This window comes from Diceros bicornis, unplaced genomic scaffold (genome assembly GCF_020826845.1).
Source record: "Diceros bicornis minor isolate mBicDic1 unplaced genomic scaffold, mDicBic1.mat.cur scaffold_158_ctg1, whole genome shotgun sequence".
Taxonomy (NCBI): Eukaryota; Metazoa; Chordata; class Mammalia; order Perissodactyla; family Rhinocerotidae; genus Diceros; species Diceros bicornis.
The window spans coordinates 526,038-548,736 of record NW_026691064.1 but is presented as its reverse complement, the minus strand read 5'-3'; the positions used below and the strand labels follow the sequence as shown (position 1 = coordinate 548,736).

General features: G+C 47.8%; 1 protein-coding gene across 1 annotated transcript; it reads left to right on the top strand.

The window, feature by feature from the left end:
• Positions 1–17,697: 17,697 nt before the first annotated feature.
• On the top strand, positions 17,698–22,371 carry LOC131402565 (ral guanine nucleotide dissociation stimulator-like). The gene is made up of 7 exons (XM_058537244.1): positions 17,698–17,740; positions 18,231–18,300; positions 19,822–19,890; positions 20,314–20,388; positions 21,364–21,485; positions 21,687–21,787; positions 22,076–22,371. The coding sequence occupies exons 2-7, from the start codon at positions 18,295–18,297 to the stop codon at positions 22,216–22,218; spliced, it is 516 nt and encodes a 171-aa protein (XP_058393227.1). The 5' UTR covers positions 17,698–17,740; positions 18,231–18,294; the 3' UTR covers positions 22,219–22,371.
• Positions 22,372–22,699: the final 328 nt, after the last annotated feature.

The window sequence follows — 22,699 nt, the reverse complement described above, 5'->3', positions numbered from 1 at the left end:
TCAAGGTCAGGAACTATTTGACCTTACAAGATGAAAAAACGTCTCCCCATTTTTCTTCTCAGATTCCTGTCGCATCAAGTATCTAAACGTGAGACAGGATCAAGTTTTCTAAAAAAAAAAAAAAAATGTTTTGGAGACCCAGGGAAACAGAGTAACATTAATGAAGAATGTTTACCTTCAAATGTTCCTGAATATTTCTCTCAAACTCCTTATACCATCTCTATAGACTATTCCCTATACTAGCCACGGTGCCTGTTTTATTATATAAAACAGTGTAACCTATCACCAGCATTGGTGGGCAAGAATTCTTGACATGATTTTTATGGCGTGTCCCCTGCCACCTTTTTTGACTACTGTTGTAGGTTGGGCTAAGGCAGTGCTTCTCAAACTCTGGTGTGCATCAGCACTGCCTGGAGGGCTTGTTCAAACACGCTGCTGGGTCCCATCCCCACAGATTTCAATTCAGTAGGTCTGGGGTGGGGCCTGAAAATTTGCATTCCTGACAAATTCCCAAACATTCCACTCTCCTGGCTGACAGGGATGCTTCTGCTTCTGAAGCAAAGGCAACTCTTACCCAACTTCATTAGTCTCTTCTCCTACCTGAAAGTGAAAATATCCAGTTATCAACTTGCACTCATTTCCTGACAGGACCGTTTACAGAAGAAACCCTTGCTTCCTTAGCTTTCCTCAAAGCCACGTGGCATAAGGCCAGACACTTCAATAAGCCCCTTCTAGCATCTTCTTACTGAGACACTGAAGCTTCCCAATGGGAGGTTCACTTTGCTGCAGCACATTAATAAACCTAACACTTTGGACATCATATGCATTCCTGGTGGTCCGCAGGCACTGGGATTTATTAATACTTACCCGTGCATTCTTCCTCTTCACGTGTGAAGTTTGACTTTCCCTTACTTGGAGCCAAACCAGGTTGAGGGGTACGAAGGTAGCTTCCAATTGGATAGGTCCAATAATTTTGGGGTGGTCAGTCAGTGGCATTCATCCTCATCTGTGGAATGGAGCAAACAGTTCATAATCAAACCAGCTGAATGTATACGCTCCACCTATCCATTGGTAGTGGTGCCCAAGACGTTTCTGTGGACTCACAGCATCAGAAATATTTAGAGATAATTGTTGAAAATATAAATCCCAAAGTAAATCTCAGACCCAGTAAAACGAATTTCAGAGAAGTTGGGACTCAGAATCTGATGTTTTCAGAAAAACGCTGGGTGATTTCATTCAGCATACAGGTTTGGGAGCCACTGATAAGGACAGCCGGACTGAAGAGATAAGAGATTTTCCTAAGATATTAAGAGCTTAAAAATTATCCGAGTGTATGTTCTTTGGGAGAATTCTTAGCAGTAACAGCCTGCTGTGCACAGAGGCAATAATTCTCCAGTATCATAGAGAGAATCAAAATGGGAATAGAAGACTAACCTGTTCATACAATGTCCACATCTAGGACAGGGACTGGATAAATGGGAAAAGTCAACTGTTATGCTGTTACAATTCCCATTTGTTTCCTGGGTTTTAATTTGATAATGTGCACAGGCTTCTCTATCTGCTTAGTAACGTTTCCAACTATGGATGGCCTTGGGCTTTGATTGAAAACCCTGGTCTATTAGGCTGTTATTGCAGAATGAGTTAAGACTCTAAGGTGTGGACTACTTTCAACATTCACTGTTATTTTTTTAAAGCAACCAATAAAAGAGAAAAATCAATTGTAGGCCTGGTGTCACGTTTCGGTTCTATGACCTGTTTTCTTCCTGGCATCTTTGCTCACTTCGGTAGGTTTTCTCTAGAATTTCACGTCATATTCTAAGGAACTGGTTCAATTTTGCTGCAACTACCTCTGTTCTGATTTTCGAAGGCTGTTACTCTATTTGGACTTACCATTGCAATCTTCTGTGCCATTTGTAAAATTTTCCCTTCCAGGACATGATATAAATCCTGTGTCAGTGGTAGATCCATAACCCTTTGTGATGTTATTGCACGTTGCATTTGGGGGACAAGTAGTGGAGACATTTTCACAGGCACAACAACCGTTAGAGTGGAGGAGAGGATAGGAACTCTGTTTAGACCCTGGGCTGCCTCAAGTCAACTTGAGTCTTGGTTACTTGAATCCTTTTATGTGCTGAGTGTGACACTCGGCAAGTGGTACTCACTTTGTAAACATTTGTTCAATGGATGATCAATGAACATGATTGGTGTTGCCAGCTTATGTTATTAGAAAAAAAAATTTTTCTTTCAGCAGGGACTCAAACTCTTTTGGAAAACATTGGAGCAATCCTCTTGAACTGTCCTACTCAAGGTGTGGTCTCTGGACCAGCAGCATCAGCATCACCCGGGAGCTTGTTACAAATGCAAATTTCCTGGCTCCACCCAAGCCCTACTGAATCTAAGTCTGGGTCCTGGGCTAGGAATCTGTTTGAACAAGCTCCCCAGGGGATGACGATGATGCTCAGGCTTGAGAACCTCTGCATCTCAGCTGCTTCTAGAATAAAAGAGTTCTCTCATGAAAACCCTAAGAATTTTTAATAAGACTTGATTTAGAATATCTTGACCTTTATTTCATTCTTTTACATCAACTCAGTGAGGTGTCATGAGTCACCCTGTCACTATTTAAAGCTATAGTTTTCCATCAGCCAAAATTCCCAGGTTCATATTGGACTTCTTAAACCTCAGATTGTTTTCAATACCAGTTCTGTTTCTAGTTCTTCCTTCTTTATCACCTCACCAAACCTATGACTCATTTTCTCTCTCCTCATGAAGCTTTCTCTCTAATCCCCTCCATCTCCTCTCCTTTTCCCAAGATCCAAGTCCCTTTTATATCTTCTTATCCATTGTCCTATCTCACACCCTTTCTCCATCATCTCTGGAAGCAGATGGCTATGATTCAGGGGGCAGATTTATTTGTATAAGATTTAATTTTTAAATTACTTTTAATTTCATTAGTTGTGATATTGAAACTTTTGTATTTAATCCAAATGAGATAAAATTATAAAGAAAGAGATTCATCCTCTAACATATGATAAAGTAAATAAAAATTTTTAAAAATGTGTGCCAAAACATGCATCTAAATTGTTCACCTGGGAGATTATGCACTCATTTAAATAAAATCACTCCATATAATATCTTTTAATTCTTTTCTCTTCCTTTTATTTTACTTTTTATTTTTCTGGTCTTCTTCCTTTTTTCCTCCCTCTTCACACCTATACAATTTGTCCTTGGACTTTATTACTGAGAAAGACAAGAAAATTCACCTCATTTTCACTTTTTCTTCCAAATAGTATTTTTGAAAAGAAATAAAAGACATACCATCTTCAACTGAAGAAGAAACAACACTTTTAATACCATTTTGTATGATTTCTGACATTTCACTTTGACCAACCACCTGGGGAAAGGATGAAATGATCTGAATCCATTGAGCCCCTATGTAAGCCCTGAGTCCTGAACTCACTAATGCATTGCTTCTGCAGGCCTCTGAAGAAGTGTTCTTCATTGCTGGTGTGCAATAGAGAAGTCATCTTATTTCCAACATTATGATCAGTGTTTGAGTCGGAGGAAATAGAAACAACACTTATTGTGCACTTATTCTGGCGAGTACTGAAACAGGCAGTTTACTGGAGTTATCTTACTTAATCATTGAAGCAGGCCTCTTCATACAGTAACTCTTAAAGCCATTTTAGTGACCAGGAAAATGAGGTTCAAAGAAGTGAAGTCACTTGCCCCTGGTCTCCCAGCTGGTAGATTGCAGGACGGATAGAGTCTGGCATACTAGGGAAAAACCTTCATGGAGGCTATTACAGCACCATGTTTCAATGTGCACGCGCATGATTGTGGACACACAACAGCAGTTGTAATGGGGTCTCATTTTAGGTTTTCCCAGGAGAAACTACTGATGGATAATTCTGGTCTTTAGATTCCATGTAATTTTCAAATTATGTACAAATATTTTGCACCCTCTTATCTTCCTCAACAGCTATAAATCCATATCCTTTCTGAATCTAAATCAGCTTCCATTTTAGCGAGTAATGGAATACTCAAATGCAAATACCGTAGATTTACTTTCCAATGAAAACCTATACATGCTCATTTGATTAAGGTGTTATTTTTAGGGAAAAAAAGAAGTATATTCAAGTAGACAAAAGAGCCATATATATTCTGCGAAATATTGCAAAAATGTTACCTATTGTAGCTGCCCCTCTATGGCCGCAGGAAGTGAGGAAACAGTGAGATTCCTCTCTTCTGGTTATAAAGAGTGAGTATCAGAAGCATTTGAAGGGTCATGATTTTTACATAATGGAAACAATGGACAAAATGCCATTTTGCATTATTTTGTAATAAAGTTACTTATTAATAAAGGAGTGAAGCAATGTGCCTTCTCTCATTTTGCCATTAAGAATCTAGTTAAATGAAGCTTTGATTAAAATAACGCCTATCACTACTAAGCGTTTATCACACATAAGGCATCCCACAAAATGACATTCAGGTGTTCTATTTATTTTATTGCATTTCCTCAAAATAGCCATAGCATGTAAATATTATCATTCCCATATCAAGTTGAGGAAGAAGCAACCTAGAGAGGTTCTATATTCTCCCCAGGTCATCTCTTGGTATCTATGGGAGCAGAAGTTCAAACTCACGATTGTCTACCTGTAGATCAAATAGCGTTGGCCTCCATTCTCTGTGTGATATTCTCTTCATTACTTAAGAAGCTCACTTACCATCTCTATGCCACACTTTCTCCATCGGAAACAGGTTGAGGACAATGTTTGTCTTTCTTACCTCCAAATGGTTGTAGGATAATATAAAATCACACACAGGGACTGTGTTGAAAACCCAATGCTGTAGAACTGCAAGAGGTACTAACCACTTCCTTCACCATCAACAAACCTTGGGTTGAACACTTTTGAATCTCAATGAAAGCAAGAAAGCAGTAGAGTCCTGAGAGAGAACAAAGATAATTTAGGTTAATAGCTGGCATCCACAAATGCCTTCTGGGTCTTGGAGTCGGCCTGGGGCTGACCTTTTTTGCCATCCTGCACATTGCAGAGTTCAGTACTGTTTCTTAGTTTCCGCCAAACCAGGTGCAGAAGTTCAATTAGGGAAATACAGTGTGCCACTGGCATAACTCCAACATTTCCACTCTAGCCAACGGCCTTTCACATTTTTGATCGTGGAGAGACCATTATAAGAGTGGATAATTGGCCCTTGGGAATCAGATTCGATGTTTATTAAGGGACTGTTTCCTAGGAGTTTCATTCTTTAGAAAATAAAGTATTGCCAAAAAAAAGGCAAAACACGAAAGTTGGACAGAAACTCAAGAGTGAAACAGAGTCAACAATTAGAGGTGTATTCTTATTTAGTTGGGATTGTCACCAATGTCACATTTTAATGACACAGGATTTTAAGGTGCATGTCAGATTAAGTCTGGTGGCTAGTACTTGTGAAGGCTCAATTTTATGATGCCATCTTTGCCATTATTATTTCCTTGACCTTTTCCCTCCCCTCACCTTTACCTCGACACAAACACACACACACACACACAACCACCACCACCATCAACAACAGGGGCGCATGGATGACACAGGATGGATAAGGCGATGCTGCAGCTTAGCAGACTAAAAGAAGACGAGATGATAACAGTGATCTGAAGACAACTGTCTTTTAGGTTCAGCAGTTTATCTGCAGGCTTGAACTGCACGTTAGATCATTTTCTGTTTGGAGTGGGAATAAGCTGCTTAAGCCCTTACCCCAGAAAAGCAGCACTCCTCTTGTAGCCAGAGGTTTGAGCGCTGTTTCCTGACAAAAGTCAGAGACACACCTGATCCCTTATTTCTCCCACCTGTTTCATAGAATCTTCAGCGATGATGGTCTAGTCATGTAAAACAATACACAATTTTCCTTATTACCAAAATTGCATGATCATTTTAGCAGAAAATCAGGTAAGCAAAGAGAAAAAAAATGAAAACTGAGTCAACTGTAAGTTCATCTTTCAAAGATATTCCCTATTAATATTTTGGTGCTTTGTCTTCCAGCCAATTTTCCTCTTATGTAGATAAACATAAAAATTTCATTTCACAACGTTGGTATCCTATAATAGCTAAACTTAGTTTTTGCTCAAAAAATAGACTCCGATTTGATTTTTAATGTCTAGAGTACTTAATTTGAATTTATTATAATAGCTTTAACCAGCATCCTATCAACAGACACTTAAGAGTTTGGAAAATTTTCAATATTATAAATCAGCTTACATGGAAGGTCTTCTTTGGTTCATCATGCATTGGACAAGGTCCCATTTTTCTCAGACATCAGTGGGGAAGGGCAAGTCGGACCTGATTCCAATAACCTTGTGACGGCCTTTTCCCCGGTTAAGGACTCTTGAATCACAAATATCTCCAAAATTTCCAGCATAATAGTTAGAGCTCCGCATACCACTATCTCTGTCTCCTCAAACAGCCCAACATCTTCACCAGCTCCTGTGGCCCCAGAAAAACCACAGTGACACCAGGGACCTCTGCTACAGCAACCAGTTTTTCTGGAAACCACTCCAACCTGGAAGGAAGAGAATAAATCCCCCTTTTTCTGCCTCTGTTTTATGTTTCCTGTGTGACACGACCTCTGCCATTTATACTTGTATGACTTTCCAGGGCTGCTGTAACAAAATAGCACAAAGCGGGTGACTTAAAACAAAAGAAATTCAATCTCTCCCAGTTCTGAGGCCTAGAAATCTGATATCAAAGTAGCAGCAGGCCCTTCCTTGACTCCCCCAGCTTGCGGTGGTGGCCGCTAATCATTGGTGTTCATTGGCTGCAGCTGCAACAGTCCAATCTCTGCCTCTGTCATGAAATGCTGTTTCCTCTCCAACCAGTCATATTGGATTAGAGTCCACACTAATGACCTCATCTTAACTTGATCACATCTGCAAAGACCCTCTTTCCAAATAAGGTCACATTCATAGCTTCCAGGGATTAGAACATCAACATATCTTTTGGGAGACACAATTCAACCCATAGCAATAGCCTTGCTCCAAGTCAGGAGAGGTGGGTTTGAGTGTGGGAGACCATAAGTTTATGAGGTGGTTGCAAAACCTAGAAGACTCTGCCTCAGCCAGAGTCTCGTGTGTGTGTGTAGTTGTGCATCTTGCAATTCCCAAGTCAGTAGCCATGTAAGCCTTTCATTTTTTTATCTTAATATATTTTATTTAACCCAACATCTCCCAAGAATTATCATCTCAACATGTAGTTAATATATAATTATCATTGAGGTATTATACATTCATATTTTTATATAAAAGCTTTGAAACCCATTGTGTATTTTACACTTACAGCACATCTCAATTTGGACTAGCCCCATTTTAAATGCTCAATGGTGACATGCAGCTAGAGTCTACCAGATAGGAAAATATGGTTTAAAAAAATAGATTTTATTTCTTATAACGTTTTACAGTTATAGGTTTATCGTTTTAGGTTTACAGAAAAATTAAGTGGAAATTGTAGAGAGTTCCTATATATACCCTAATCCCCCCCAACATAGTTTCCCTATTATTAACATCTCATTAGTAATCTATATAATTTATATAACATTATTACTGTAACATTATTAACTACAAAGTATTAACTTTAGTGTGGTACATTTGTTATAATTCCTGAACCAGTCCAGATACCTTATAATTAATGAAAGTCCATAGTTGGAATTAGGGTCACTCTTTGTGTTGTACATTCTATGGGTTTTGACAAATGCATAGTAATATGTATCCGCCATTACAGAATCATATAGAACTATGGTTTCACTGCCCTAAAATCCCCTTTGCTCCAGGGCCATAGAGGTGTGTAAGTGTGACCTTTGTCTTAGTCATAGATGTTTGGGGTGATGGGGAATACAGGGGCTCCTTCCAGCTAGTATCCTCTGCTTTAGGGTGAGGCAAGGGAGGAATTTCTCACAACAGCATTAATAATGGAGGAAACCAATGTTGAGGGTGCAGAAGTGGATCATCACAACATATTGATCCCGGAATTAACATGGTTAAAAGAACTGAGGAAAAGGAAAGGAGGTCAATTTTTAGAAAATCAAAATGCAACTTTATTTCTGCATTGATCTTGAGTTACTGATTTGGAATCTTATAAATTCAGCATGACTATTGATTCCCCAGGCAGGGACTCATGGGTTTGTGGTGTTTCTGCACTCATGATTGGTGTGCAGCCATGCATGGGTCACACACAGAATGTTCTGTGGCTGCCCTGGGCCCTGGGTGTGTGAGTCTGTCCCTCCCTATCTTGCACTTTGGAGGCATTGATGCTGGATTGTTCTTGTCTGAGCCCTGAGTGGCATGGGCCCTGTCTGTCACCTTCACCTTACACCTGACATCGCCTCCTCTGATGCAGTTCATTTGCATCACTGCAGAGGTTGTTCATGCAAATGGCTTGTTGACTCAGGCTTGGGACCCAATCTGGCCAAGAGCAGATGGTCCCTGGAACCTTGTTATCAATGGACATGGATGAAATCATAGAGTTTAGGGATACCAAATAAAGGAAATGTGCATACCTCACTAAGACTCTATACACTCGTCCTTGGAGATTACATCCTGTGAGAGATGCATAAACACAGTCTCCTCCTTTCTTCCTTTTCAGGCACCTGAGAATGGCATCAAAGTAGACATGGTTTCATGTCTCCCCATCCCACACAGCCAAACCTGTGGAAATTTGTACAGTTCCAGCAGTGTTCCAATCTGGGCAGAAATTGCACATGTTTTTCCAGTAAGGGCTGCTAGAGACTTGCTCTCTCTCCTACAGGTATAATTTGGGATGTCGTTGCCCAGCCCTGAGAGCCAAGTGAGTGAACTCTCCAGTGTCCTCTGTTCATAGTGCAGGACATTATAGAGATCAACTCCCAAAGATATGTTGGGTAAAAAATGGTGGTTTCTGTTGATTTCCTCAATGGCAAAAACCAAGGCCACAACATACTTACAGTTCTTGTACTGAAACCTGCTGAGACGGATGGGGCTCCTTAGGGAAAAGACTCAAACCACAATTATCTTCAAATCCAATGTAATCACTTAATTAAGGAAGAATGCCAAGCCAACTCATTCCATCTGTGGTAACAGCTCTCCTGAAGCCTTAGAATTTATAGCTAAATCAAGTAACATCACCTGGGCTCTGAAACATCCTTAGTGAATTCCACACACGTGGAGAAAAGTGATTAAGTTTATGAGAAAAGTTTAATGAATGGAAAAGCAGATCACATTCAGAGTGCGTTTTGTAAATGGTTCTTTGGTTCAGGATCCAAAATGCTTGTTCATTTGAACACATCATCAAATGCTTCAGAGAACAGCAATAATATCAACATGAGATTGGAGGTAGCCCTGGGGAGGAAGAGTAATAACTGAAGGCTCTGGGACAAGCAGAGAAGCACGGCATCTGTGGGTTGAGAATGGTGCAGCAGAAGGCTGGCAATCAAACTGCCTAACCTTCTGCCCCATGAAACTCGTGTATCTGCCACTGTCAACAACCAGGCAGCTAGGAAGAGCTTCAGAGCTCCCATGAAGAAGGAATCACCGTAAGGCAGGAACATCTGGGAGAAGTTTGAAGGAGTTAAAACTGAAAACACTTAGGAGTCTAAGAGACACAGCCTTGTACAGTTTAAAAATTGAAAATGTGATTACCAAAACTGACTCAAATAGAAAATAAAGAGAGAATATTATACAAATGTGGCCATGTGGTTTCAAGAGAACATTTGAGAAAAAAATTCCAAATATCCACCAGGCCTGGAAGAATTTACATGGGGCATTGCCTGCACACCAACTTGGCCAGGAACAAGGTCTCCTGAGCTGGTGTGAATGGAGAGCAGAGGGCGAAAAGAAAAGCATTCAGCCTCTCATCCTGCAATGTGGAACAAGCTCTCCCTCCAGCATCCAGGTGCCTGAAGCTGCGGGGACACATGAGTTGAGCTTGACTTCTGCCCCCAGGAGACTCACACCAGACCTTCCCTGACAACACACCTGTCATTATAAATAACATGTCAATACATTTGAACATTTAGATGAAATTCACAAATTTCCAGGAAAATGAAAGTTACCAAAACTGTCTCAAGAAGAAATGAGAAATCTGAATAGTCCCATATCTAAAGAAGAAACTGAATCTATAGTTTAAAACATTCCCACATTTCATCGTGGCCAACACCGCTGCTGGCAAATTCCACCAAACATTCAGGAGAGAAATAATACACATTGACTCTAGCTTTTCCACAGAACAGGAAAAATGGGAAAACCTTTTTGATTCATTTTATGAGAATAGCTTAACTTTGCTACAAAAATCTTACAAGGTCATTACAGGAAAGGAAATTTACAAGCCTCTTTTTTTCTGGAACTAAACTCATGTATTCGTAAAAAAAATTAACCTTCCAAATCCAGCTACATATTTGAAGCAGGCCACAACATGACCAAATTTGCTTTATGCATTGCCATTCAGTGTGCTACTTCCTGAAAAAGGAGAAATCATAATCTGGGTAACTGCGGTTAATATCTATTATATATATCATGTATAATCTACTATAAACAGAACTGGTCATGTTCTGTTTGTTGGCCTGGGTGGTGTTAACACATGTGTACACTTTTTGATAACTTATCAATCTTTACACTTGGGTTTGTGCTCTATTCTGATTGTATGTCATATTTCAACAAATATGTTTATTAAAAAGAGAAAATGAAAGCACAACAACGAATGAAAAACACAACAGTTATCCAATTGAGAAGTGCCCAGAGGACTAACCAGAAAGTTTGGGGAAAACAAACCGAAACAGACCTAACAAGTTAAAATGCAGAGTTATTTAGCGTCAATACAAACCGTAAATTTACCTTATTGAAGGTGAAATTGTAGAGATATACACATATGCATGTGAGTATTCTATCATGTATACATACACGTATATGATATACATAGGTACATGCATTATATATATGTATGAGCGTTTGTGGAGACACACGCACATGTTTCTCTCTATATATAGAACTTATAGGGGTATATATATGTGTGTGTGTGTATCTATACATATACATACGGCTGCTCTGGAGAGGGAGGGAGGGACAGATGTTTACTGACCACCTACAAGGTTTCTCAAACTTAATTTTTCCAACATTTGAAATGTCATTTTTTTAAACTTAATATATGTTTCAATAATACATTTGTATTTTAATGTGTTATACCAGTATAATCCCAGCATTTTTAATTTGTTCACTAATGGCAGAATTCTCCAGCTTGTATGCATTCTCTTGATGCTGTGATGTAATAGGCTGGGCGCTGACAGCCTCCCTTTTGTATTCCACAAACCTCAAGTTTGTGGTCTCTCTGGCCTGCGGATTTGGACCAAGTTTCTGCACGTGCTCACTAGCTGTCCTCCAAAATTCACTCTAACCACCACTGTTGGGAGCATACACAGGGAAGAAGCCCTAGGGTGGAGGTGTGTGTATGTGAGGCACGCAGAGCACTGGGGGTGCCTAAGGGCCAGCTGGGGAGATCCATGCGTGAGGCATAGCCCACAAGTCGTGGGAGACTTCTTGATGGAGTGCTCAGTGCAGTTACAGGATCCACATCCTTTAAAGCCCTCTAAGAGTACCTATCTGCCAATGCCCCCAAACTCTTCAGCCCATCCACACTCATATTTTTGTGCTCCAACAGAGGGCTGGGACTTCTCTTCTTGAAACCTGGACTTCCACAAAGGCCCTCTCCTGTGTGTCATGATCTAAGACAGTGTTTTCAGGGGTTTCCATGCAGCAGCTGAAAGGAGCTTGAGCTGGTTCACAGGCCACTGTAGGGTCCGGAGCTGGGACCGAGGTCTGTCTGCCTATTACCAGATGCATGGCTGGGTGAGACTCCCTCTGTGTCGCCTGCCATATGGTGCTGGATCCCACTTCTCCCACAAAGGCACTTTTGTCTATGGATGGATGCCAAAGCATTGTTAGTGCAGGAGTAGAAAAACAGGAGGTGTCTTCTTCCACCATGATGCTGATATCACTCTCCTTCTTTGAATTACAGAGATTCCAATTTGACTCAGTTTTTCAGGAGCCTGTTATTTGCCTACAATTCTCTACAACGTCAGACCCTCCCAGGCCCACTCTATGAAGGACATAGAAAGAATGTTCTCAGATCTACTTACAAGGGCCAGGCAAATAAAAGCCAACAAATTGGTTCTGGTCATTCTGCTGGGAACAGAGGGCAGTGGTAGTCTCATACATTCTGGTTTGGAAGAAGGCTTCTTGTTCTCTGTGGATGAATAAACAACAAGAAAAGAGAGCCTGTGGTAGGTAAATACATGCTTGATTCATCTGAAAAGCTCATCTCCTCCCCTTCAACTTGAAGGCTAGTGTAGGGAGAGAGCACGGGTTGTTTCCAATGTTCACCTTCTCCCTTAATATTCAGAACAGAGAATCAGTTTTATTTTGGGTGGCAATTCAACAAACTAAAAGATAAAATTCCTAAGCCCTCTTGCATATAAGAGTGACCAGACCAAATTCAGGCCAATGATGTGTGACAAGAAGTATGGAGTGGGGGTTTGTGGAGGCTGCACAGATGGAACTGACATAGATGGAAGGGCCAGCATTAGACACATGTGACACCAATCCACAGGTGTTGTAGGTATTATCTCATATACACCTGACGATGTTCCTAGAAAGCTGTTTTTAGCACCACCCCCATTGTGCAGGTTGGGAGACTGGGGAGATCTTGAGAGGCACAGTGGCTTTTCCAGGACACAGAACTGGTAGGATAAAAGAGGTGTGACTTCAGCTCTGTCTCCTCAAAGCTGGCCACTGGTTCCCCTCCCAAGGAGCTGTGGGGAGGGTGGTCATGGATATCTGTGTACAGTGATGGAGATGACATGGGCAAGGAGGGAGAGCAGCCAACAGTCTACCGGGGGCTTTGAGTGGGTCTGATTGAAGGAAGGGGCCAAGTAATAGAACCTTGAAGAAGTGACCTCACTTCCTTGGTGACAGCCCCCAACAGAACTTAGAACTCTGGTTACCAGGCACCCACACTGTAACCACAGCCTCCTGTCCAGTTCATTTGAGTGGAGACACTCGACACAGCAGGATGTTCTCGTGTTGTCCCGTGACTTTCCGAGGTTCTGGCCCCCGGAAAGCCAAGAATGAGAGCATGTTAAGTCGCTTTAGACATTGGCTCAGCCCTCACCTCGAATGCCTGTGGCCTTTTAGCAGGAGGAACCATCAGGTAACAGCGTAGCCCAGGGCAGCCCACTCTAGGTCAGGACACAACTGTGATCCCAAATGGACAGCCCCACACCCTTTGACCCTCATTGTGTGTGTGTGTGTGTGTATGTGGGAGGTGGAGTTAGAGAAGGTAGTATGAGGAGGAACCACCCTGAGCAGGAGCAGGTAGCTAAATGGTGGAGATCTGGTGGTGTGTCATGTTCATACTGAAGATCTTGGCTTCAGGAGAGGAAGGTGAGTGCTGGGGACCAAGCTCTTCTACCAACATGTGAATCCCAGGCCGTCGAGGTTTCATCACATTCCTTCCTTGATGGAGACTATGCAGATGCCCCTCTGTGTCTGAACTGTGGTGGGGTTTCCCTCTGTGGCGAAGTCTAGGCAGGCCCCTGATGCCTCCTGGCCTGACTTCTGGGCACTGTCGCTGCAGAGCTGCACCCAAGTGATGGTTGAGGAGCTGGTAGATGGTTTCCAGTTCACCATCTCCCTGGAGAGGACACAGGCGCACCAGCCCATCAATGAAGAGGGCCGGTCTGAGGTGAGTGTGGGTGCAGAGGGGTCTTCATACCCAGGACTCTGAGATGACCAAGGCACTACTAGAATGCAGACTCAAATCTGAGTCTCCCCTGGAACCCCCCAGGGTTTTCTCATTAGAGTGCTCCACAGTCCCACTCCCAAAGGAATCTGGACCTCCACTCCTTCCCACCAGCTACACAGGAGGGTAGAAAGTCACCTCAATCCTCCCGCTGGTTCACCATGATGTCATTGAGTGTATGTACCTCCTCCTCTCCCTCAGTGTGAGGATGAGTACACCGTGAATTTAAATGAGGCCTGCAGGATGCGGGCCCTCCAGACAGGCATGATGAAGAAGCTGACAGAGTCCATCACACCAGCTTTCCTGAGGAGGAACATCTCTAGCTTCACCACCTTCATGGTCAACTACTTGGCCTTAGACACATCCCACCAGGTCCTGGACCAGCTGTTTACTAGGTGAGTGGCCACTCCCTCCTCAGCACAGTGGTGACTCTGCCCCCTGCCAGCTGCGTGTCCTGGGAGTGTCAGCAAATCTCTCTGAGCCTCAGTTTGCTCCTCTGAAAAGTAGGGTGGGAGAGGATAAATTTCATGGGGATATTGTAGGAACTAATGGGATCAGCCATGGCGGGTGCTTACCTGGTGCCTGGCTCTGCAGAGAGGGCTGTGGACGTGCTGTGGTTGTTCATGGTGTTTATTTCTCTCTTCCCCGTGAAAAGTAGTCTGCCTCAGCCATCTCTGAGATGCGGCCTTTCTGAGTTTGGAAAAGCACATGGAAACCACCCTGTCAAGGAGTTGGAGATTCCATCCAGCTGGTCCTGGTCCTTTTCCTTGGGGTAGCCAGTCAAGGATCTCTGGGGCAGCAGAGAGGCCCTAGGCCCACTCAGGTGTCTGGGATGGTTCTGGGTGGACTACATTCAATAAACCATGTAGATTAAGCATCTACTGCATGCAGGACATTTGGAGACAGTAAACCCAGTGAATGAAGGAGACACAATGCGTGGCCTCAATTTCCGTCTGAGAGTCAGACATTGACATTAGACATCATTCGCAGGTCTTGTCATCCACCTTCCATCCCAAGGGATGCCCTCATAGCCTCCTTTACATCTGGAGGCATCTCCCCTTATTCCAGCCAGGAGGGCAGAGCGCAGGACCACCTAAAAAAGTGAGTGGTCTTTGGGTGCAGAAGGACGGCCTCCTGTCTCTAAAGAACAAGCTGTGGGGGGAGAGATGGAGGCTGTGGCTGAGGGGAGCCTGTCAGAAGCCGCATCTCACGCATCTTTTGATTCCCATGGGAAGGCAGAGGCCCGGTGGCTTCCACTCCAGGAGGACAGGAGTCAAAGAGCTATGGATGGGTGCCAGGACCCCTGGGAACCAGAGGGGTGGCTGGGCTGAGTTCTCCCCTAGAAACCCATTCCCACCACAGACCCATTTGAATCTGCCTCCCCTTCTCCACATCTACCTCTTCTGACCACCGCCTCCAGGCCCAGAACAGGAGGCGTGTGAGCAACCTGGTCACAAATCTGTCTCAGTGCTCAATCCAGTTGCACAAGTGCATGGAGTGCTGGGGTGGGCTGTGTCCCAGACCTTCAGGAGAAGAGTGTCAGTGGGAAGAGAGTCACAACAGACTCTGTGTCAACCTGCTGGATAAGCAGGCCTGCCACTGCCAGGACAGCCTCACAGGGGTCAGGGCTGCCCTGTGGCTCTCCCTGGATGGAGAGGGGCAGGCATAGGGCCCAGCCCCAAGCCAGGGTGCCTTGGGTGAGAAGTGTGGAGGGAAAGGCCAGGCCTCTGACTCTGTTGCCCAATTGCCTCCCCCAGTGCCATCTCTTCTCTGGTGGGAACCTGCCTGGACCCAGGGCAGGATTTCTGGGAGCCCCTGCACTATCCCTGCTTCAGCATGAAGCTGGCCTCTCTGCATCTCAGCTTGCCTGGCTCGGGGCTGCAGGGCCACGCCTACCTTCTCCAGGTCCAGCTGGAGCATCCACGGCCCATTGAGGCAGAGCTGGAAGGTGAGGCGACTGCAGTCTGGGATGACAATTTGCAGAGTGTTCAGAGGCTTGGTTCACTTCAAGGCAGTGGGGTCTTTCCTGGCTTTGACAGGCACAGGGGAAGTCAGCTACTTGAGTGAAACTGTTTCTTTCTCCTGCTGCAGTACCATCTCCAGAGTTGCCTCCAGCTCCAGAGCCAGAGCAAGGGCCAGCTCCACGGCTAGATCCAGCTCCAGCTCTAGTTCCACCACCTGTGCTAGAGCTGGAGCCAGTGTCACCTCCATCAGTCCCTCCAGGGCCAGAGACACCACCGACGTCAGCTCCAGCCCCAGTGCCAGCTCCTGAGCTGGAGCCAGCTGGACCATTGGCTCCAGGGAGAATCCTCCCTCCACCTGGAGAGATAACAGCAGAGCCAGATCCAGCCCTGGAGCCCACCTGCCCCTCGAACCTGAGCACCAAGAAGCTGCTGAGAGAGGAGAAGCCTGACTTCTTGGAGTTCCCTCCCCGGCTGGTGGCAGAGCAGTTGACACTGATGGATGTGGTGAGCAGCGGGGCTCTCAGGGCAGGTGGGGCCGGCCTTCCCCTGTGCCATCAGCTGCCCCAGACCTGCCATTTCCTGATCTAGAATCCCATGATCTCGGTCCAACCTCTTGCTTTCCCACTTACCCTCATGTGACCTGAGCAGCCTTCTTAACTCTCGAGCCTTTGCTGTCCTCATGTGGACAGGAGAGATGGACACTGAGAGCATCTGCCATGCAGAGTGGCTGTGCAGATGGATGAGGTGGAGCAGAGAGGAAGTTGGGCAGAGTCTGCTCTTTGCTGGGGGTGGGGAGCTCACTGAAGTGCTATCAGGTCCTCGGGTAGAATACTCATTTGCCCGAGAGGCCTCAAGAGCCTCAGCACTTATTAGGCACCTCATATGTCCATGACTACATGGCAGACAATCAAAGCCCGTGGTTGTTGCTGCCTTGGGGGAATGTGCATCTGAAAGAGGAGTCAGACCCCAGGATAATCAGAATGGTTGGAAGATTCCCCTTGAGATGGTCAAGCAGGAGCCGAGTTCTGGTGCTTGGAGGAAGTGAGACTGGGCTGGGAGCAAATGTCACTATCCTGCACCACAGTATCGGGTCCTGGGTCATCCTGTGCTGGGTGCTCTCAGGGGACACAGGCAACACCCAGGGACTCCCACAAGTCTCAGGCCACATTCTCAGCTTCCTGAGCTCCAGCTCTCACCACTGACCCGGCCTGGGACTGGGGGCTGTGGACACTGAGCTGGGATGTGGCAGGGTTGGGTAACACTCCCTGTCCTCCCCAGGAGCTGTTCATGAAATTGATGCCCCGCCACTTCCTGGACTCCATCTGGTCCCAGTGGGACAACAGGGCCAATGAGTTCCTGGCACCCACCATTCGTGCCACCATGACCCACTTTATCAGAGTGGTCAAATGTGTCATCACCACCTGCCTCGGGGACCCGACCATGACAGCCCAGGACAGGGCCAGGTTGGTGGAGCTCTGGATCCAGGTGGCCAAGGTAAGATGTGGGAGGCCCTCTGAGCCCCTCTCTGGAGTCGTGGGAACTGCCCCTTCTCCTTTTCCAGCTGTCAGGATTGAAGTTTGTGGTCTGAGCCTTTGCACAGTCCTTAGGCCCCTCCTGCCAGTGTCTCAATGACCTGACTCCTGGTCCCAGTGGTGGGATGCTCACCCCTTCCTGGGCTCCTTCCTTGGCTTGAGCTAAAATCCTCCTCCCTGGGAGTGTTCCTCATCAGGGTCTAGCTGTGCTCTTCTCAGGTTTCCAGAGCCTCTGTCTCATCCAGCACAGGGGACGTCCATGAGGTGACCAAAGCCAGAGGAAGCAGGGCTCCAGCTCCCCTCACAGCTCATTCCCTTCCCTTCCCCAGGAGTGCAAAGGCCTGAGGAACCTTTCATCACTCCATGCCATCCTCTGGGCCCTGCAGAGCCCCTCCATTCAGCGTTTAAAAAAGACGTGGGGACGGGTGTCCAGGTGCGTAGGCCTCTCTCCATGCGTCACCACCTGGGTGAACCAGACACCCCCCACAGGGCTGCCACTGCCCTTCAGTAAGCTGGGACATCCTGGGAGACAGTGAACCCTGGGGACAGGGTCTGACCTGGTTGGGAGGCTTGGAGTCTTTCTGGAAACTTAGGCCAGTGGTTCTGCTTTAGGAATCAGTTTCCCTAAGTGCCAGACCCTGGCTCGAACTAAATTGAACATTTTCAAGGGTTTGCTTTGCAGCAACAGAACTCTCTGTCCACCTGAAATCAAGACTGTTTAAAACAGATTTGTTCAGTAGATAAGAGAACGAAGGCCCCAGGTGACAACAGGAGAGCTCCCTCCCCAGTCCCAGAGACCTCAGGGCTCAGAGCACACATTGAAAACGCTCATCCAGGCTGTCTGGATAATTCTGGGTTTTCAAACAAAAGGGATTTACCCTTAAACCACCCCACAGTGTTTCTTTCCTTTTTTCCCTCCTCAGGAGGAACTGCCAAAAATTTAAAACCTTGTGCAAAACGGACCAGCGGGAGAGCAGGAAGCTGCTCATGGAGGTGCGTGGAGGCTGGAGATCTGGAAGGAGGGGAGGGGAGGGGGGAGGAGGGACCAGGCAGAGTGTGCTTTGGCTAGTTTTTCACTGAAAGTTTCTCTGAGACATAACGGTCTGTTTTGTCCAGATTGACAGGAAGCAGGTGGTGTGAGCTGCAAGGGCAGGTGGGGACTGTTTGGGGCAGGAGGCCTTGGTCACGGGATAGAGTGGTGTTTTTTGGACTGTTCCAGGAGGTGAGGAGCTGGCAGAATGAGCAGGTCTCTAGCTTCCATGCGGGCCCATCAGCTGGCCCTCATCTTCCTCCAGGCTGGCGGGTGGATGGAGTGGGTGGGGGTTCCTTTCCTCCTAAAGCAGCCCGGTCTGTCCTCAGGAAGCCAGGTCCCTGCTGCTCCTTCTATCTGCACTGCACCTCTCAGGGAAGGGCACTCTGCCTGCCCCAGGGACGGGCACTGTGTGGTCACACAGGCCAGGTGGACACAGGGGCTGCCCAGCCTTGGAACGAATGGTGGATCTGGCACAGAACTGTGTGCTCTCTGGGACTCTGCACTCTATCCCGATAGTGGTTACTGCTGAAAACTCAGTGAGAGTCTCCCCAGGTGACTTGTTGATAAGGATACACCCCAGATGGCAATGAGAATTATCGGGGAACCTACAGATTCTTAATGGACCTTCCTGGCAGGACATTAGAAGGTTCCAAGTAAAAAAGGATGCAAATGTCACCATCACCCAACGCCCTGGTCACCCCCTACACTGTCACTCAGATGTGGCACAAGGGGGTCCCCTTCCTGAGTGAATGAAGGAGGAGTTCTGTGCAGGGACCATCCTGAGGGGATCCTAGGGAGCTGAGGCCTTTGGCATGGCCTCAGGTCCAGCTGGAGTCAGAAAACCCCAGGGGTTGGGACAGGCAGAAGCCAGTTGGATATGCCCCCTGAGACACCTTGTGCCTCCCGATCCATGGCTCAGGCTGACTGAGGGCCTCAACACACCCCGAGAGTCCAGAGGACAGGGCCTTGGTCAGAGGTGTGTCTGGAGGAGGAGTGAAGGCCGGGGGCCAGGGCCTCTGGCTGGGAGGGGGAGTGGTCTCTCCTCTGTGGCCCCTGAGCAAGTCACCACCCCTCTGTGGGCCTCGGTCTCCTCATCTGGGAAATGGAGGGAGATGATCTGTGGTGCAGGCCTCACAGGGGTGATGAGGTACAAGGGGGAGAGGAATGTGCAGCGGCTTTGTGCTCCTCCTCCTCGAGGGGGGAGGGGAGAGCACTGGTGACAGTCAGATGACACAGTCCTCAGGGGACCCTGGGAGGCATGGGAGTCCTCCTCACACTTTCTTGAGGAGGAGAGAGGCTTAGGGGCCTAGGCAGGCCTGAGGGCACAGAGGAGGGAGTGTTGGAGCTGGGAGTGATCTAGAATCAGATCACTCTGGAATGGGAGCCGCCATAGACATCAGATGTCCAGGGTCCAGGATCAGGGGCCTGGGAGACACGGGGAAGGTAGCATGGCCTCCCTGAGCCTGTCCTTGACCCTGCAGGAGGTGAACTCTGTGTGGGCCACCCAAGAGATGGACCCCCAGGGAGCCCAGGAGAGGCAGCAGCAGCAGGTGAGGGGGCCTGAGGGGGAGGGTCCAGGTGTCAGAGGAGGGGGTCTCACCCCTCACGGCTGGAGGCCTCCCCAAGAGAGGGGTCCCTCCTCCTCCAGCCCAGCTCCTGGAGCCCCAGAGCCTGAAATGCCTGCCCTGGAAGTGACCAGGAGGAGGCCTGGAATGGCTGGGCGCAAGATGGATTTGCGGGGGGAGTGGCAGGGACCGCACACCCTGGGATTTGCCAAAAGCCGCCCCTGGTAGCTGACGGGGGACGTTGGGTGGTCCTGGAGGGTGCAACAGGGGGGAGGCTGGTGAGGGTCCTAGGCTGCTCTCTGTGGGAGTCTGCGGTGGGCAGGAGGCTGGGGTGAAGGGATTTGGGGGAGGGTCCATGGGGGCACCTGAGAGCTGGGACTCATCCCCACTCCCACCCTGATTTCACAGGGTGTCGTCCCCTTCCTGGGCACGTTCCTCAATCACCTGAAACTGCTGGACATTGGGATGGAGGATGATCTACAAGTGAGTGAGCCTGGAGGTGGGGCCAGGGAGCAGGATCCTGTGGTTTGGGAGGCGAGAGCCTTGCACTGGGCCCTGAGCTCTCTGTACCTGGCAAACCTCCTCTCATGAGAGCATCATGGCCACCCCTGGGAGCTAGGGAGTCAGAGTCAGGCCCGTCTTAGTGATGCGTGAATGGAGGCTCCGCGTAAGCCCCCTACCAGGCTCTCAGGACTAGTGAAGCTCATAGCTGCCTGCCTGCAAAGCTGCAGGAGGCTGTGTCTGAGCTGGATTCAGCCTCCCCCTTGGGCCCTGCCCCTGGGGGAGTGCCATCAGCCCCTGCAAGTGAGGAAGCACATCTGTGGTCCAGCTGTCCCTTTTTGCCTGAGGCCTCAGTCTTCCCGTCTGTCATCAGAAATGGGTGGGCTGCAAGGTCTCTGGCTTCAGCTCCCCTGTCCCTCCTGCTCTGGAGCCCAGAGCCTGGCCCAGTGTCAAGTTCTCTTTGTGGAAGGTCTGCCCTCTGCTGGGCCCTGACATTCCTGCAGCCTGAGAAGGGGTGGGATGGGGGCTGGTTATGGGCTTAGGGGGCCGTTACTGATGGACATTGGCTGTCTCCCTTCCAGGGAAATCTGGTCAACTTCCAGAAATGGCGTGAGGTCAGCAGCTGTGGGGAGGGTGGGGAAGTGGAAATCACAGACCTCCCGTGGCAAGATGTCACGTGTCCTCATCCCTCGGGTCTTATATTTGTTGGGACAGTTAGATGCTACAAAGCTGGGAATCCCATCACGTTGGCGGGTGCGGGAGGGGCTGGCATCAAGGACACCTTCCTGGATGAGGAACTAATTCAAGCCAACTGTGAGGACAGGCAAGTCCTGAATGGAGTGGGAAGGAAGGAGGGTTCCCGAGTGAGCACAGACCCCAGACCAGATCCTCACTCCGCACAAGTCCCTGGCAGGGTTCCCCACCCGGGACCTGTCTGCATCCTGTCCTTCCTCCCAGAAATACAAAGTCATTAGGAAGATCCAGCTGCTCCAGCAGGCTGCAAGTGAATATGACCTGAATCCCGAGGAGCGATTTGGGGCCTGGTTCCAGGCGATGGAGCCCCTCAGTGTTGATGAGAGGTGAGGGGCACAGGAGTTGGGTGAGGGCAGGCCAGACTCTCTCGGCCGGCCGGCTGCAGAGCGTGGGGCCTGGCTCCCTGATCAGCCCCAGACCTCATTGCGTGGTGACCCATGGGGCACCGGGACTCAGCTGCTGGCAGGCTCTGGGAGGGACACCTGAGGTGCGGCTCCTGGTAGCTCACAGGCCACTCTGTCCTGTAGCTACTGCCTCTCCTGCCGGCTGGAGCCCACACACCAGAAGACGAGCAAAATGCGGCTCTTCAGGAGAAAGAGGAACCGGACATCCTCCAGTTCAGGGCCGAGTGAGTGTCAGGAGCAGCAGCGACTGAATCCAGGGGCTCAGTACAGCTTCGGGCTAAGCATGGGCCTGGATCCCAGCTCCAGTGCTGGCCAGGCCTGGGACAGGCCGCTCCCCTCTCCTCTCTGGGACTCGGTTGCCTCCTCTTAAATGAGTGATGCTAAATGATGCCTCCCCCATCAGGGACAAACGAGGTGCTGTTGATGGACTGAGCACTCGGCACAGGGTTTGGATAAGAGTGTTGTGGGGCAGGGAGGTGTGCCGTGAATCTCAGGAAGGTTCCCCAAAATAGTCTGTTTCTTCTCTTCAGCCACCGTGCCCTTGGCAAGGAGCCATAACCCTCTGGAGACCACAAGTGCAGCTCCTCCTGAGCAGCAGGGCCACTGGGACCCTCGGGGTGCACCGGGTCAGCTCTTCCCCCCCCACCCCAAGTGAAGGAGGACATCTGAAGACTTTCCCTGGTTTCCCCTAAAGCCCCAGGCGGAGGGCACGACCCCCCTCCAAATCCCTGACATCTGCACCCCAGGGACTGTTTATCCATTGAGGAGGAGCATTAGTATATGTTTAAGAGTAAATATCAGATTTGAATGTTGCAGTAAGTTCTGTTTCTGTCACAGCCTGGGTGTTGTGGTGTGGTTCTTTCACTGCTTATGCTCATGTAAATGAGACACAGAATCTCACATTCCGCCTTGAATTAAGAACTCATGTATGGTCAGAGCTTATGGTATGTGGGAGAAGGAAGGACGGCCAGTCCCCTCCCTGGCTACTGAATGACACCCTCAAGTCCCCCTTCCTCAGAGGACAGGTGCATTTCAGTGTGGTTCACCTGGGCCAGGAGCAGAGACAGCCCCTCAGATCTCCCTGGATGTAGAGGTTGGAGGGACTTTCCCAGGCAGAGCAACAACCACTGAAATGC